Raw genomic sequence first — 16,201 nt, 5'->3', positions numbered from 1 at the left:
TTCCTTGTTTGCCTTATAGAATATGCTTACGAAGAGGTCTGATCCTGGTGCTTTTTTTTGGTCAAATATTGTTGACCATTGTTTCCATCTTTGCAATAGTTTTCTACTTTTTCTTGTGTCAGTTACAGTTCAGAAAGTTACTTTTTCTATGATCCTTTTGTAGCATTTAGTTTTTTTGTCAGGTGAATTGAAAAAATTAATGAAACAATTTCACCAATTTAAGGATATCATGAAGCAGAAATGCATAAGTCCAGAGCAGAAAGAATCGAACAACAGCAGGCATTATCTAGAGAAGAGGAGAAAAGAGTGCCACCCTGAGCTATTTTGAGCAGGTCTAAGAGTGAGTTAAAATTTTTACTTACAAACCATATCACAGATAAAGACCTTTCTCTATAATATGTAAGGAGTGCTAGAAAATGACAAGAAAAAAGCTAAAGACTATATAGGAAAATGAGCAAAAGAAACAATGTTTTCAGATAAAGAAATATAAGTAGCTTTTAAGATATGAAAAATGCTTGAAATAATTCATGATGGAGAAATGCTAAAGTCTCTCACTGTTTCCACTGTTGCCCCGTCTACTTGCCATGAAGTGATGGGACCGGATGCCATAATCTTAGTTTTTTGACTCTTGAGTTTTAAGCCAGCTTTTTCACTCTCCTCTTTCACTTTCATCAAGAGCCTCTTTAGTTCCTCTTTACTTTCTCCCATAAAGGAGGTGTCATCTGTGTATCTGAGGTTGTTGACATTTCTCCTGGCAATCTTGATTCCAGCTTGTGCTTCATCCAGCCCAGCATTTCACATGATGTACTCTGCATATAAGTTAAATAATCAGGGTGACAATATACAGCCTTGATGTACTCCTTTATTTTCTTGAGCTCTAAAATCACTGCAGATTTTCTAAATTCATGCAGCCATGAAATTAAAAGACACTTGCTCCTGGGAAGAAAAGCTATGACCAACCTAGAAAGCGTACTAAAAAGCAGAGACATTCCTTTGCTGACAAAAGTCTCTCTAGTCAAAGCTGTGGTTTTTCCAGTAGTCATGTATGGACATGCGAGCTGGACTATAAAGAAAGCTGAGCACCGAAGAATTGATGCTTTTGAACTGTGGTGCTGGAGAAGACTCTTGGAGAAGACTCCTTGGACTGCAAGGAGATCAAACTAGTCAATCCGAAAGGAAATCAGTCCTGAATATTCATTGTAAAGATTGACCCTGAAGCTGAATCTCCAATACTTTGGCCACCTGATGCAAAGAACTGACTCATTGGAAAAGACCCTAATTCTGGGAAAGATTGAAGGCAGGAGGAGAAGGGGATAATGGAGGATGAGATGGTTGGATGGCATCACTGACTCAGTGGACGTGAGTTTGAGCAAGCTCCGGGAGATGGTGAAGGACAGGGAAGCCTGGCGTGCTGCAGGCCATGGGGTTGCCAAGAGTAGGACATGACTGAGTGACTGAACTAAACTCAACTGAAACAGATGCTAACTAAAACCTTCAGCAGTGCATCACTTCTCACTCATCAGATTGGTAAAAAGCTAAAAGATGTTGCTCATGTTTAATTTTACTAGCTATGCCAAATTTATTTTCAAACAGGTTGCATGAATATACACTCTTACTAGTAACGTGTGACAGTTTCTTCTGTCTACAAAACAATGAGGAAAAGGTAGACAACCCAGCGAGAAATGAGCCAGATGCTTGAGTTAACAGAAAATTAGAAAATCCAAGAAAGTGGTTACCTCTGTGGAAGATGGACAGGTAAGAAACAGGCGAGGAATAAATGTTGATATGGCATATATACAAGAAATGCTCTCTTTTTGTTCTTGGTAAGTGAGTGCAGGCTGCCATTGTAATGTTTTAATTCTTTAAGGAGTATCAGTTCTACACACTTTTTTGTTTGCATAATTTATTTTGTGATGAGCTTTTTCTTTTTTAAAGTAGCCTGGCAACTCCAACATCTAGTATTTGTTATAGCTCCTTAATGTTTCAGCAGCACTGGTGGACATGACGAGGTCTGAGTCCAAAGAAACAAAGGATGGAGATTTAAACTGTTTGACTATAAAATACTTAATTTGCTTTCCTCCCTGTCTCACTCAGAATTTAACTGTTATGTCCACACTTCAGTTTCTGTCCCTGACAATACCTAACATCTGGGTATTCATTTTTTTTCACTCTGCTTTGACAACAGTGACAAATACCAACTCAGACTAGCTTAGGCAGTTTATTGGGTCATAACCGAACTATGGGAAAGGTGTGGGAAGAACTGCTCTCAAGATAAACGGGAATGAAGGGCTGACCGGTCCCTTCTGAAGCCTCTCTTACCATCATTTCTCTGCTTTTCTAATTGAATTAGATTTATTTTTCTCAAAAAAGTTCCCCTTCTCCCAGACTGAAACGATAGCTTCAGGAGTTTCCAGGCTCATCTCGACTACCTTTACCAAAAGGAGGGACTTCCCCTTAGTGTCCATTTAAATGAAGGATGCCAATAGACCACACACACACACACAGACACACACACACACACAGACACCCTGATCTGTGACTGGGTGTCAGGTTTCATGATCCAAAATTCCCATTAGCTTCCTAAGTTGATGGTACAAAGAACCAGGAGTTCTTCGGAAGAAACAGGGGGCCTGTTCTAAAAAGGCGAAAGTCTTGTTGGATGTATGCACTGTAGATATCCACCTTATAGATGATTTCTACTTTCTTCCTTTTATTTTACGGGTGTTTTCTCTCTTCTTACTGAGATTTCAAGAGCGTCACGCCACTCCAGATATCGAATGCCACCTTCCTATTACTTTCTTGGTCCACTACAGGGACTGCTTATGAAATAGAAAAGTATAATGATTAGTCATTAAACGTTCAGGGCAAATTTGCCTTTGAGAGCTTTTCTTGGGATCAGGGGGAGAATGAAAGAAAAGCCTTGCATGATACTGAGAAGAATAAATTGTTAGGGTAGGTCTGGCTGGGGCTTGCAAGAGCCGGGGAGTAGGGGGGGAAACACCTTGGGTATGAAAACAGTACACTGGCCCTACCACTGTGGGTGATTCCTCTCTCTCCTTTGGGCTTCATACTCTTTAAGTATAAAGAATTTTGTCATAATGGTGCCTACAGATGACCAGCCTTACTTCTTTGTGAGAATGTGAGATAGCTCTTGCAGCTATTAGAAATGATGTAACAACCGCCGTTTCTCCCTGTGGGTAATCCCTGGGGGAGGGCCCAAGGTCCCCCTCAGGATAGGGGTGGATATTTCCTGGCAGAACTAAGAAAAAGTAAGTCTTATCCCTTGTGAAACCATAGACCCACCCTTGGCACCAGGCCAAGCTGGAGCTGCATAAAACTAGGCTTGGCTTCAGCTCTCAGCTATATGCCTCCTGACAACATGAAGACTACAAGCTTCTTGGTCCAGGTGGTGGTCCTTCTCGTCCTTGGGACTCTGGTGGCACAGGCAGCTGTCATAACAGGTGAGTGGACGAGTGGCCTGGCTGGGGCTGGCTTGGGTTGAGGAGAAGATGTTGGGGGCAGCCTGGGTCTTGACAAGGGGCAGCATGCAGAGCTGGAGCCCACTCTTCTGCCTGGACAGAAGGTTTTGAGTGTATCCAGAGAAGTAGGAAATTGCCCACTAGACTCCATGTGCATTCCACCCCAGGACTGAGAAATCAGGGCTGTTTGTGGAAGCAGTGTTGGAACATGACCTTGGTCTCAAGCACTGATACTTGGACAGAACATGCAATGAAGTAAGGAGCACCAGGAATCTGGGCCCTGGGTGTGGGGGTCTCTTCCCTGCCTGCCTGTCCCATCAAAGCACATCAGTCGTGTAAGAGGAGGTTAAGAACTAACAGGGCCTCAGAAATCATGGAGTCTGAAGACCTCTGTTTTCCAAAGCAGGACACTGAGACCTAGAGCAGGGTGAGGAATTGTCAGGGCAATCTCCAGAGCCAGGATGCAGCTCAGGTCTCCTGGCATGTGTCTCAAAGCTCCTTGTCCTTCCTCCAAGTTTCCTCAAAGATGAAAATGTGTCCTCATCTCCTGAAAGTCACTCCTCCCTGGCATATCCTCATGAGGGCCCCAGGACCCAGAATGGAGGGTGAGGGGAAGAAATGGACACCCAAAGGAAACCTGGTCCTATGGCGCTTTTCCCCAAAGCCCAGGGAACAGCCATCTGAGAGTGCAGACCCCAGCTGGATGGAGGGTGAGGGGAAGAAATGGACACCCAAAGGAAACCTGGTCCTATGGCGCTTTTCCCCAAAGCCCAGGGAACAGCCATCTGAGAGTGCAGACCCCAGCTGGCCCTGGTGAGCCTTCTCTATCTCACTGTCCCTCAGCTTAAGGGACACCGCAGTGAGCAGTGGCTGGACCTGGAGGAAAGACTAGATAGTTGAAGCAGACACATTGGTCTAAATGTGGGGATATTTCTTTCAACAGGTAGTCCAAAAGGTCAAGGAAATGTTGTATTGAACGGAAAGGGTCCAGTCAATGTTCAATCTCCTGACAAAGAACAAGATCCAGTGAAAGCTCAAGACCCAGTCAATGGACAAGATCTAGTTGTAGCACAAGACCGAGCCAGACTTCCATTCAAGCGTGGCTCCTGCCCCAGGGTTCGGTTCCAGTGCTTACTGATGAACCCCCCTAACCGGTGTCTGAGAGATGCTCAGTGCCCAGGGGCCAAGAAGTGCTGTGAAGGCTTTTGTGGGAAGACCTGTATGAACCCCGGTGAGGTGAGAAATGGGTGGAGGGAAAGGAGCCCTCTGAAGGGGCAGAGAGGCTGACTGGCGGAGGGCAATTCTAGGCTAGTGGGGAGAGGACACGGGAGGTGATGGAGAGACTGAGAGGTCTCAGGGGTACTACTAGGGTCCTGAGAAGGATGGCATGTGGACTTGGCCCTGCCTCCCACTGCCTGAGTCTTTCACCTGCTGACTCACGTTTCTTTTTTTTTTTTTTTTTTTTTATTTTTTTAATTTTATTTTATTTTTAAACTTAACATAACTGTATTAGATTTGCCAAATATCAAAATGAATCCGCCACAGGTATACATGTGTTTCCCCATCCTGAACCCTCCTCCCTCCTCCCTCCCCATTCCATCCCTCTGGGTCGTCCCAGTGCACCAGCCCCAAGCATCCAGTATCGTGCATTGAACCTGGACTGGCAACTCATTTCATACATGACATTTTACATGTTTCAATGTCATTCTCCCAAATCTTCCCACCCTCTCCCTCTCCCACAGAGTCCATAAGACTGTTCTATACATCAGTGTCTCTTTTGCTGTCTCGTACACAGGGTTATTGTTACCATCTTTCTAAATTCCATATATATGCGTTAGTATACTGTATTGGTGTTTTTCTTTCTGGCTTACTTCACTCTGTATAATAGGCTCCAGTTTCATCCACCTCATTAGAACTGATTCAAATGTATTCTTTTTAATGGCTGAATAATACTCCATTGTGTATATGTACCACAGCTTTCTTATCCATTCATCTGCTGATGGACATCTAGGTTGCTTCCATGTCCTGGCTATTATAAACAGTGCTGCGATGAACATTGGGGTACTCGTGTCTCTTTCCCTTCTGGTTTTCTCAGTGTGTATGCCCAGCAGTGGGATTGCTGGATCATAAGGCATGTCTATTTCCAGTTTTTTAAGGAATCTCCACACTGTTCTCCATAGTGGCTGTACTAGTTTGCATTCCCACCAACAGTGTAAGAGGGTTCCCTTTTCTCCACACCCTCTCCAGCATTTATTACTTGTAGACTTTTGGATCGCAGCCATTCTGACTGGTGTGAAATGGTACCTCATAGTGGTTTTGATTTGCATTTCTCTGATAATGAGTGATGTTGAGCATCTTTTCATGTGTTTGTTAGCCATCTGTATGTCTTCTTTGGAGAAATGTCTATTTAGTTCTTTGGCCCATTTTTTGATTGGGTCATTTATTTTTCTGGAGTTGAGCTGTAGGAGTTGCTTGTATATTCTCGAGATTAGTTGTTTGTCAGTTGCTTCATTTGCTATTATCTTCTCCCATTCTGAAGGCTGTCTTTTCACCTTGCTAATAGTTTCCTTTGATGTGCAGAAGCTTTTAAGGTTAATTAAGTCCCATTTGTTTATTTTTGCTTTTATTTCCAATATTCTGGGTGGTGGGTCATAGAGGATCCTGCTGTGATGTATGTCAGAGAGTGTTTTGCCTATGTTCTCCTCTAGGAGTTTTATAGTTTCTGGTCTTATGTTTAGATCTTTAATCCATTTTGAGTTTATTTTTGTGTATGGTGTTAGAAAGTGTTCTAGTTTCATTCTTTTACAAGTGGTTGACCAGAGTTCCCAGCACCACTTGTTAAAGAGATTGTCTTTAATCCATTGTATATTCTTGCCTCCTTTGTCAAAGATAAGGTGTCCATATGTGCGTGGATTTATCTCTGGGCTTTCTATTTTGTTCCATTGATCTATATTTCTGTCTTTGTGCCAGTACCATACTGTCTTGATAACTGTGGCTTTGTAGTAGAGCCTGAAGTCAGGTAGGTTGATTCCTCCAGTTCCATTCTTCTTTCTCAAGATCGCTTTGGCTATTCGAGGTTTTTTGTTTTTCCATACAAATTGTGAAATTATTTGTTCGAGCTCTGTGAAGAATGCTGTTGGTAGCTTGATAGGGATTGCATTGAATCTATAGATTGCTTTGGGTAGTATACTCATTTTCACTACATTGATTCTTCCAATCCATGAACATGGTATATTTCTCCATCTGTTAGTGTCCTCTTTGATTTCTTTTACCAGTGTTTTATAGTTTTCTATATATAGGTCTTTAGATTCTTTAGGTAGATATATTCCTAAGTATTTTATTCTTTCCGTTGCAATGGTGAATGGAATTGTTTCCTTAATTTCTCTTTCTGTTTTCTCATTATTAGTGTATAGGAATGCAAGGGATTTCTGTGTGTTGATTTTATATCCTGCAACTTTACTATAGTCATTGATTAGTTCTAGTAATTTTCTGGTGGAGTCTTTAGGGTTTTCTATGTAGAGGATCATGTCATCTGCAAACAGTGAGAGCTTTACTTCTTCTTTTCCAATTTGGATTCCTTTTATTTCTTTTTCTGTTCTGATTGCTGTGGCCAAAACTTCCAAAACTATGTTGAATAGTAATGGTGAAAGTGGGCACCCTTGTCTTGTTCCTGACTTTAGAGGAAATGCTTTCAATTTTTCACCATTGAGGATAATGTTTGCTGTGGGTTTGTCATATATAGCTTTGATTATGTTGAGATATGTTCCTTCTATTCCTGCTTTCTGGAGAGTTTTGATCATAAATGGATGTTGAATTTTGTCAAAGGCTTTCTCTGCATCTATTGAGATAATCATATGGTTTTTATTTTTCAATTTGTTAATGTGGTGTATTACATTGATTGATTTGCGGATATTGAAGTATCCTTGCATCCCTGGGATAAAGCCCACTTGGTCATGGTGTATGATCTTTTTAATGTGTTGTTGGATTCTGATTGCTAGAATTTTGTTAAGGATTTTTGCATCTATGTTCATCAGTGATATTGGCCTGTAGTTTTCTTTTTTTGTGGGATCTTTGTCAGGTTTTGGTATTAGGGTGATGGTGGCCTCATAGAATGAGTTTGGAAGTTTACCATCCTCTGCAATTTTCTGGAAGAGTTTGAGCAGGATAGGTGTTAGCTCTTCTCTAAATTTTTGGTAGAATTCAGCTGTGAAGCCGTCTGGACCTGGGCTTTTGTTTGCCGGAAGATTTTTTATTACAGTTTCAATTTCTGTGCTTGTGATGGGTCTGTTAAGATTTTCTATTTCTTCCTGGTCGAGTTTTGGAAAGTTGTACTTTTCTAAGAATTTGTCCATTTCTTCCTCGTTGTCCATTTTATTGGCATATAATTGTTGATAGTAGTCTCTTATGATCCTTTGTATTTCTGTGTTGTCTGTTGTGATCTCTCCATTTTCATTTCTAATTTTATTGATTTGATTTTTCTCCCTTTGTTTCTTGATGAGTCTGGCTAATGGTTTGTCAATTTTATTTATCCTTTCAAAGAACCAGCTTTTGGTTTTGTTGATTTTTGCTATGGTCTCTTTTGTTTCTTTTGCATTTATTTCTGCTCTAATTTTTAAGATTTCTTTCCTTCTACTAACCCTGGGGTTCTTCATTTCTGCCTTTTCTAGTTGCTTTAGGTGTAGAGTTAGGTTATTTATTTGACTTTTTTCTTGTTTCTTGAGGTGTGCCTGTATTGCTATGAACTTTCCCCTTAGGACTGCTTTTACCGTGTCCCACAAGTTTTGGGTTGCTGTGTTTTCATTTTCATTCGTTTCTATGCAAATTTTGATTTCTTTTTTGATTTCTTCTGTGATTTGTTGGTTATTCAGCAGCGTGTTGTTCAGCCTCCATATGTTGGATTTTTTAATAGTTTTTCTCCTGTAATTGAGATCTAATCTTACTGCATTGTGGTCAGAAAAGATGCTTGGAATGATTTCTATTTTTTTGAATTTACCAAGGCTAGCTTTATGGCCCAGGATGTGATCTATCCTGGAGAAGGTTCCATGTGCGCTTGAGAAGAAGGTGAAATTCATTGTTTTGGGATGAAATGTCCTATAGATATCAATTAGGTCTAACTGGTCTATTGTATCGTTTAAAGTTTGTGTTTCCTTGTTAATTTTCTGTTTAGTTGATCTATCCATAGGTGTGAGTGGGGTATTAAAGTCTCCCACTATTATTGTGTTATTGTTAATTTCTTCTTTCATACTTGTTAGCATTTGTCTTACATACGGCGGTGCTCCCGTGTTGGGTGCATATATATTTATAATTGTTATATCTTCTTCTTGGATTGATCCTTTGATCATTATGTAGTGACCATCTTTGTCTCTTTTCACAGTCTTTGTTTTAAAGTCTATTTTATCTGATATGAGTATTGCTACTCCTGCTTTCTTTTGGTCCCTATTCGCATGGAAAATCTTTTTCCAGCCCTTCACTTTCAGTCTGTATGTGTCCCCTGTTTTGAGGTGGGTCTCTTGTAGACAACATATGCAGGGGACTTGTTTTTGTATCCATTCAGCCAGTCTTTGTCTTTTGGTTGGGGCATTCAACCCATTTACGTTTAAGGTAATTACTGATAAGTATGACCCCGTTGCCATTTACTTTATTGTTTTGGGTTCGAATTTATACACAATTTTTGTGTTTCCTGTCTAGAGAATATCCTTTAGTATTTGTTGGAGAGCTGGTTTGGTGGTGCAGAATTCTCTCAGCTTTTGCTTGTCTGAAAAGCTTTTTATTTCTCCTTCATACTTGAATGAGATCCTTGCTGGGTACAATAATCTGGGCTGTAGGTTATTTTCTTTCATCATTTTAAGTATGTCTTGCCATTCCCTCCTGGCTTGAAGAGTTTCTATTGAAAGATCAGCTGTTATCCTTATGGGTATTCCCTTGTGTGTTATTTGTTTTTCCCTTGCTGCTTTTAATATTTGTTCTTTGTGTTTGATCTTTGTTAATTTGATTACTATGTGTCTTGGGGTGTTTCGCCTTGGGTTTATCCTGTTTGGGACTCTCTGGGTTTCTTGGACTTGGGTGATTATTTCCTTCCCCATTTTAGGGAAGTTTTCAACTATTATCTCCTCAAGTATTTTCTCATGGTCTTTCTTTTTGTCTTCTTCTTCTGGGACCCCTATGATTCGAATGTTGTAGCGTTTAATATTGTCCTGGAGGTCTCTGAGATTGTCCTCATTTCTTTTAATTCGTTTTTCTTTTATCCTCTCTGATTCATTTATTTCTACCATTCTATCTTCTAATTCACTAATCCTATCTTCTGCCTCTGTTATTCTACTATTTGTTGCCTCCAGAGTGTTTTTAATTTCACTTATTGCATTATTCATTATATATTGACTCTTTTTTATTTCTTCTAAGTCCTTGTTAAACCTTTCTTGCATCTTCTCAATCCTTGCCTCCAGGCTATTTATCTGTGATTCCATTTTAATTTCAAGATTTTGGATCAATTTCACTATCATTATTCGGAATTCTTTATCAGGTAGATTCCCTATCTCTTCCTCTTTTGTTTGGTTTGGTGGGCATTTATCCTGTTCCTTTATCTGCTGGGTATTCCTCTGTCTCTTCATCTTGTTTAAATTGCTGAGTTTGGGGTGTCCTTTCTGTATTCTGGCAGTTTGTGGAGTTCTCTTTATTGTGGTGTTTCCTCACTGTGTGTGGGTTTGTACAGGTGGCTTGTCAAGGTTTCCTGGTTAGGGAAGCTTGTGTCAATGTTCTGGTAGATGGAGCTGTATTTCTTCTCTCTGGAGTGTAATGAGATGTCCAGTAATGAGTTATGAGATGTCTATGGTTTTGGGGTGACTTTGGGCAGCCTGTATCTTGAAGCTCAGGGCTGTGTTCCTTTGTTGCTGGAGAATTTGCTTGTTATGTCTTTCCCTGGAGCTTGTTGGCCCTTGTGTGGTGCTTGGTTTCAGTGTCGGTATGGAGGCGTTTGATGAGCTCCTGTCAATTAATGTTCCTTGGAGTCAGGAGTTCCCTGGAGTCAGGGTTTGGACTTAAGCTTCCTACTTCCAGTTATCGGTCTTAATTTTACAGTAGTTTCAAAACTTCTCCTTCTATACAGCACCACTGATAAAACATCTACGTTAAAGATGAAAAGTTTCTCTACTGTGAGGGTCACTCAGAGAGGTTCACAGCGTTACATGGAGAAGAGAAGAGGGAGGAGGGAGTTAGAGGTGACCCAAATGAGATGAGGTGGAATCAATAGTGGAGAGAGTGGGCTAGCCAGTAGTCACTTCCTTATGTGCACTCCACAACTGGACCGCTCAGAGATGTTCACGGAGTTATACAGGGAAGAGAAGAAGGAGGCAGGAGACAGAGGTGGCCAGAAGGATAAAAGGGGGAAATGAAAAGGAGGGAGACAGATCCAGCCAGTAATCAGTTCCTTAAGTGTTCTCCACTGTCTGGAACACACAGAAATTCACAGAGTTGGGTAGAGTAGAGAGGGGTTAGGGAGGAGATACAGGTGACCTGGTGGAGAAAATGGAGAGTCCAAAGGGAGAGAGAGCAGTCAAGCCAGTAATCTCGTACACTAGTGAAAAATGGGTCCTGAAGATTGGGTTCTTAAAGGTATAAAATTGGTAACAAATACATAAAAACAAAAATTAGAAATCTAGAGTAGGGTTTGGAATTTCAAAAATGCGATGTTAATGAAAAGAAGAAGGAAAAGAAAGAGAGAAAAAACGAACAAAGAAAAACAAACAAGGTCGTGAAAGTAATAAAGAAACTACAGGTACAAAATTGATAACTAATACCAAAAAGCAAAAATTAAAAATCTAGAGTAGAGTTTGGAATTTCAAAAATACAACGTTAAAAAAAAAAAAAAAAAGAAGAAGAAGAAGAAAAATAAAGAGAGAAAACAAACAAACCAACAAAAACAATGTCGCAAAAATTATAAAGAAAATACAGGTACAAAATTGATATCAAATACCAAAAAGCATAAATTAAAAATCTTGAGTAGAGTTTGGAATTGCAGATATACGATGTTATATAAAAGAAGAAGAGAAAGAAACAGAGGAAAAAAAAAGTCACAGAAATTATGAGAAAAACTATAGGTACAAAATTGATAACATATATCAAAAGGCTAAAATTAAAAATCTAGAGTAGAATTTGGAATTTCAAAAATACAATGTTAAAGAAAAGAAGAAAAAGAAAAAAGAAAAAAAAAAAAAAAACCACGGTCAAAGAATTATAAAATATATATATGAAGTTTGCTGAAGAAGAAAAAAAAAAATAGGGTCTTTTTTTTTTTTTTTTTTGCAAAGTAATAGTTATAAAAGTGAAAATTAAAGGACAATAGAGGACTTAAAAAAATTTTTTTTTTAATTAAAAAAAAAAGAAAGAAAGATTGATCGTAAAAATAGTAAAAATATATCTAGGTCTTTCTCTGGTTTTGTTGTGAGTATTGTGGGTTCAGTTCATTTTTGGCAGTTCCTTAGTCCGACTTATATTTCTCAAGATCTATAGGCCCCTTCCTATGTAATCCGTAGTAACCACAGGGTTTTAATCTATGGCCTGTAGCTTCCAAGGCGTTTCCCTCTGTTATAGCTTCTTCTGTTTGCTGGTCTCTTCAGTGTCTGGTTCCCGCCCTGACACAAAGGGGATGGTTGAGGACACTATTTTTTTTTTTTTTTTTTAATTTAGGCTCACTTGTTCAGCCGCACTGTGGGGAGGGAGGGAGGGATGCTGCAAACAGATAACACTGGCGTGCGCTCGCAGTGCCTCAGCCACACTGGGCCTGCCCCCGCTCACGGCGCGTGTAGCCTCTCTGCCCACACTGCTTGGGCTCTAGGTTGTTCCGCCGGGAACAATCAGAGGCCGGCCCTGGGCTGAGCTCCCAGGTCCAAGCCGCTCAGGTTCAGGCACTCGGGTAGTCCTCAGAGGTGCAGACTCGGTTGGGCCTGCGTTTTGTGTTCTTCCCAGATCGGAGCAGCTCAGGTGATGTGTTTGGCGGGCGCCAATGCTGCGACTTATCGCCTCCCCGCCACTCGGTTATCTGGGTGTAAAACCGGCGCACCTTCTCAGGCAGCTGTTGACCGTCCAGACCCCCAAGAAGTTTTAGTTAGCAAAGAAGCCTGCTTACAGTTTTATAGATAGTGTCTCTCTGGGGCTGCGATTGCCCCCTTCTGGCTCTGGCTGCCTGTCACCGGAGGGGGAAGGTCTGCAGCCGGCTATCTCTGTTCAGTCCTTTGTTCTGTGCGCGGGCCTGGCGGTGTCTTAGGTTAGGGCTGGCTTTTCGCGTGGTAGATATCCCACAGTCTGGTTTGCTAGCCCAAATTATTTCGCTCAGATAGCGCTCAGGACATTCGGCCCGATTCTTACTCTAAGGGACACAGCCCGCGCCGCACTTCCCTGCCCAGCCCCCGCTTGCTAATGCCGTGTGCAGGCGTCTGCGCTGCTTCTCCGCTGGGGGAGTTACCGTAGGGCTCACAATCCGCGATTTTTAATTGTTTATTTTTTTTTCCCCTCCCTTTTATGTTGCCCTCTGTGCTTCCAAAGCTCAGCACAGATTCGGCAGTGAGAGGGTTTCCTGGTGTTTGGAAACTTCTCTCTTTTTAAGACTCCCTTCCCTGGACGGAACTCCGTCCCTCCCTCTTTTGTCTCTTTTTTTGTCTTTTATATTTTTTCCTACCTCCTTTCGAAGAGTTGGGCTGCTTTTCTGGGTGCCTGATGTCCTCTGCCGGCATTCAGAAGTTGTTTTGTGGAATTTACTCGACGTTTAAATGCTCTTTTGATGAATTTGTGGGGGAGAAAGTGTTCTCCCCGTCCTACTCCTCCGCCATCTTGGCTCCTCCCCCCGACTCACGTTTCTGATTCTCTTTTCTTCTACCAGGTAGAGTCTGTGCTTGTGCACCTGTGAAGTCCCCGGCGATGCAGGCCCCGGTGCCTGTAGCACGACCCTCTCCCACACTGCCCCTTCTTCCTCTCATCCGGGAGGCCCAAGCTTGAGCATGGACTGCCTCCCTCATGAACTTTCCAATAAAAGACTGCTTTCAACTCCATTTGTTTCTGGCTCCTGTGACCTCTGGGCCCCCGAGAGCTCTGGGGAGATGGGTGTGGGTTTGGGACTTCCTGTCCCCAGTGGAGAATGGAGCAGGACCCATGGCAGATGTTCTGAGGTGTGAAGGAGAGCAGGGGTAGGAACAAGAGGCCTATTCCTAGGGTTCCTTGCAGAAATCCAAAAATCAACCCAAGAACCACAGCCTCCATTTCACCATTAAATGGAAACCTAGACATTTGGCCTCTGACCTCTAGCCTCAGACCAGGGAAATAAAACCCCAAACCTTCCCATTGACCTCCACTTCTGACCTGGCTATGATCAACCCTGCCAGTGTGACCAACCAACCCTCCTGGCTAAACCTCTGACTCCCTCCTTCCCTTCCTCTAATGTTTCCCATGAATCTGTATCCTCCAAGAAGACAGAAAGACAGATGCCAGCAAATCCCTGCTCACGAAGCATTTCACCTGTTCATGCCTGAGGTGACCTCCAGTAACACGTAATTCCTTTGGGTAAAGCAATATCCTCTCCCAGCTTTCTATTTCAAGATGTGAGTGAGGAGGCAAGACACATCTATCCTTCCGTGTCATTGTTGAATAAAGTTCTCTGGGGACATAGAAGTTGGGGTAGAGTAGACTGGAGGAGTGAAGACAGCAGGAGGGTGTATGTTGGGTAACGTTGGATGGCCTCGTGGCTTTGCTGTTGGCTCAGCTGCCCCACTGCCCTTGTGCAATGGAGTTCTCCAGGAAGAAGTGGGTGGACCCTTGGGTGCAGTGGGCACCCCACTTGGGAGTCAGGAGACCTGAGTTCTAGCTCTAGGCTCCTCCCACCTTGCTAGATGACTGCAGATAAATCTCTTTCTCTCTCTGAGCCTCAGTTTTGTCTATTCAGTTTGAGGGGAGTTGGGTGAAATTATTCTGGAAGTATAGTAATGAATGTCAGTTCAGCCCTGATATTCTGGTTCTGAAGCATCTCTTCTTTGTGTGTGTATGTTGGGCTCTGCTAGAGGGGAGGTGGGGAGCAGAGGCTTTGTTGGGGGTGAGAGAACAGAGAGCCCAGTGTCCCTTAGACACCCCCCCAGGAGCCATGGTTCCCCTCTGATTCTCCAGGGGATGGACTGGACCAGGCATCTTGGAGCACAAACAAGAGCAGCGCCTAAACCCCTGGCCTGAGAAACATATAATACACCACTGGTGGTAAGAATGGTTTCTGTCTTAGTGTTTTGTCTCTTCCAGATCCTGCACTAAACATGTCATAAGTATTGTCTTATTTCTCATTAGAACTCCCTCAGATGGGTATATACACCTCTTTAATTTTGTTAAAAGATTGAAACCATGGGACTTCCCTGGCAATCCAATGGGTCAGACTCTGCGCTTCCAGTGCAGAGGGTGTGGCTTTGATCCTCGATCAGGGAACTGAGGTCCTGCAAGGCACACGGCACAGCCAAAAAAAAAAGATTGAAGTTGAAAGCATCATTGATCACCCAAAGACACAGAGCTAGTAAATGATGATAAGTCCTAGTTTTTCAAAATTTTTTATTGAAGTATAACTGATTTACAATGTTGTGTTCATTTCTTTTGTGCAGCAAAGAGATTCAGTTATCCATATCCACACAGACTCTTTTTCATATGCTTTTCCATTATGATTTATCACAGGATACTGCATATAGTGCCCTGTGCTATACAGGAGGGCCTTGTTGTTTATTCATTCTATATATTATAGTTTGCACCTACTAATCCCAAACCCCCAATCCTTCCCTCCCCGCCCCCACCCCCTGGTAACCCTGAGTCTGTTCTCTATGTCTGTGAGTCTGTTTCTGTTTCACAGAGAAGGTCATTTTTGTCACATTTTAGATTCCACCTATAAGTGATATCATACAGTATTTGTCTTTCTCTTTCTGACTCTCTTCACTTAGTGTGATAATCTCGAGGTTCACCCATGTTGCAAGAGATGGCATTATTTCATTCTTTTTTATGGCTGAATAGTACTCCATTGGGCGGGTTATGGTGGAAAGATCTGACAGAATGTGGTCCACTGGAGAAGGGAATGGCAAACCACTTCAGTATTCTTGCCTTAAGAGCCCCATGAACTGTATGAAAAGGCAAAATGATAGGATACTGAAAGAGGAACTCTCCAGGTCAGTAGGTGCCCAATATGCTACTGGAGATCAGTGGAGAAATAACTCCAGAAAGAATGAAGGGATGGAGCCAAAGAAAAACAATACCCAGCTGTGGCTGTGACTGGTGATAGAAGCAAGGTCCGATGCTGTAAAGAGCAATATTGCATAGGAACCTGGAATGTCAATTCCATGAATCAAGGCAAATTGGAAGTGGTCAAACAAGAGATGGCAAGAGTGAATGTTGACACTCTAGGAATCAGCGAACTAAAATAGACTGGAATGGGTGAATTTAACTCAGATGACCATTACATCTACTACTGTGGACAGGAATCCCTCAGAAGAAATGGAGTAGCCATCATGGTCAACAGAAGAGTCCAAAATGCAGTACTTGGATGCAATCTCAAAAGCAACAGAATGATCTCTGTTCATTTCCAAGGCAAACCATTCAATATCACAGTAATCCAAGTCTATGCCCCAGTCAGTAACACTGAAGAAGCTGAAGCTGAACGGTTCTATGAAGACCTACAAGACCTTTTAGAACTAACACCCCAAAAAGATGTCCTTTTC

General features: G+C 42.0%; 1 protein-coding gene across 1 annotated transcript; it reads left to right on the top strand.

The window, feature by feature from the left end:
- The first annotated feature begins 1,732 nt into the window (after positions 1–1,732).
- On the top strand, positions 1,733–13,519 carry LOC123329151 (elafin). Its single transcript, XM_045162604.1, has 4 exons — positions 1,733–1,755; positions 3,298–3,461; positions 4,423–4,715; positions 13,351–13,519. The coding sequence occupies exons 1-4, from the start codon at positions 1,748–1,750 to the stop codon at positions 13,375–13,377; spliced, it is 492 nt and encodes a 163-aa protein (XP_045018539.1). The 5' UTR covers positions 1,733–1,747; the 3' UTR covers positions 13,378–13,519.
- The last annotated feature ends 2,682 nt before the right edge of the window (positions 13,520–16,201 follow it).

The sequence above is a fragment of the Bubalus bubalis genome, chromosome 14 (genome assembly GCF_019923935.1).
Source record: "Bubalus bubalis isolate 160015118507 breed Murrah chromosome 14, NDDB_SH_1, whole genome shotgun sequence".
Lineage (NCBI taxonomy): Eukaryota > Metazoa > Chordata > Mammalia > Artiodactyla > Bovidae > Bubalus > Bubalus bubalis.
The sequence above is the reverse complement of the archived record's forward strand: the minus strand, read 5'-3'. Positions and strand labels throughout refer to the sequence as shown.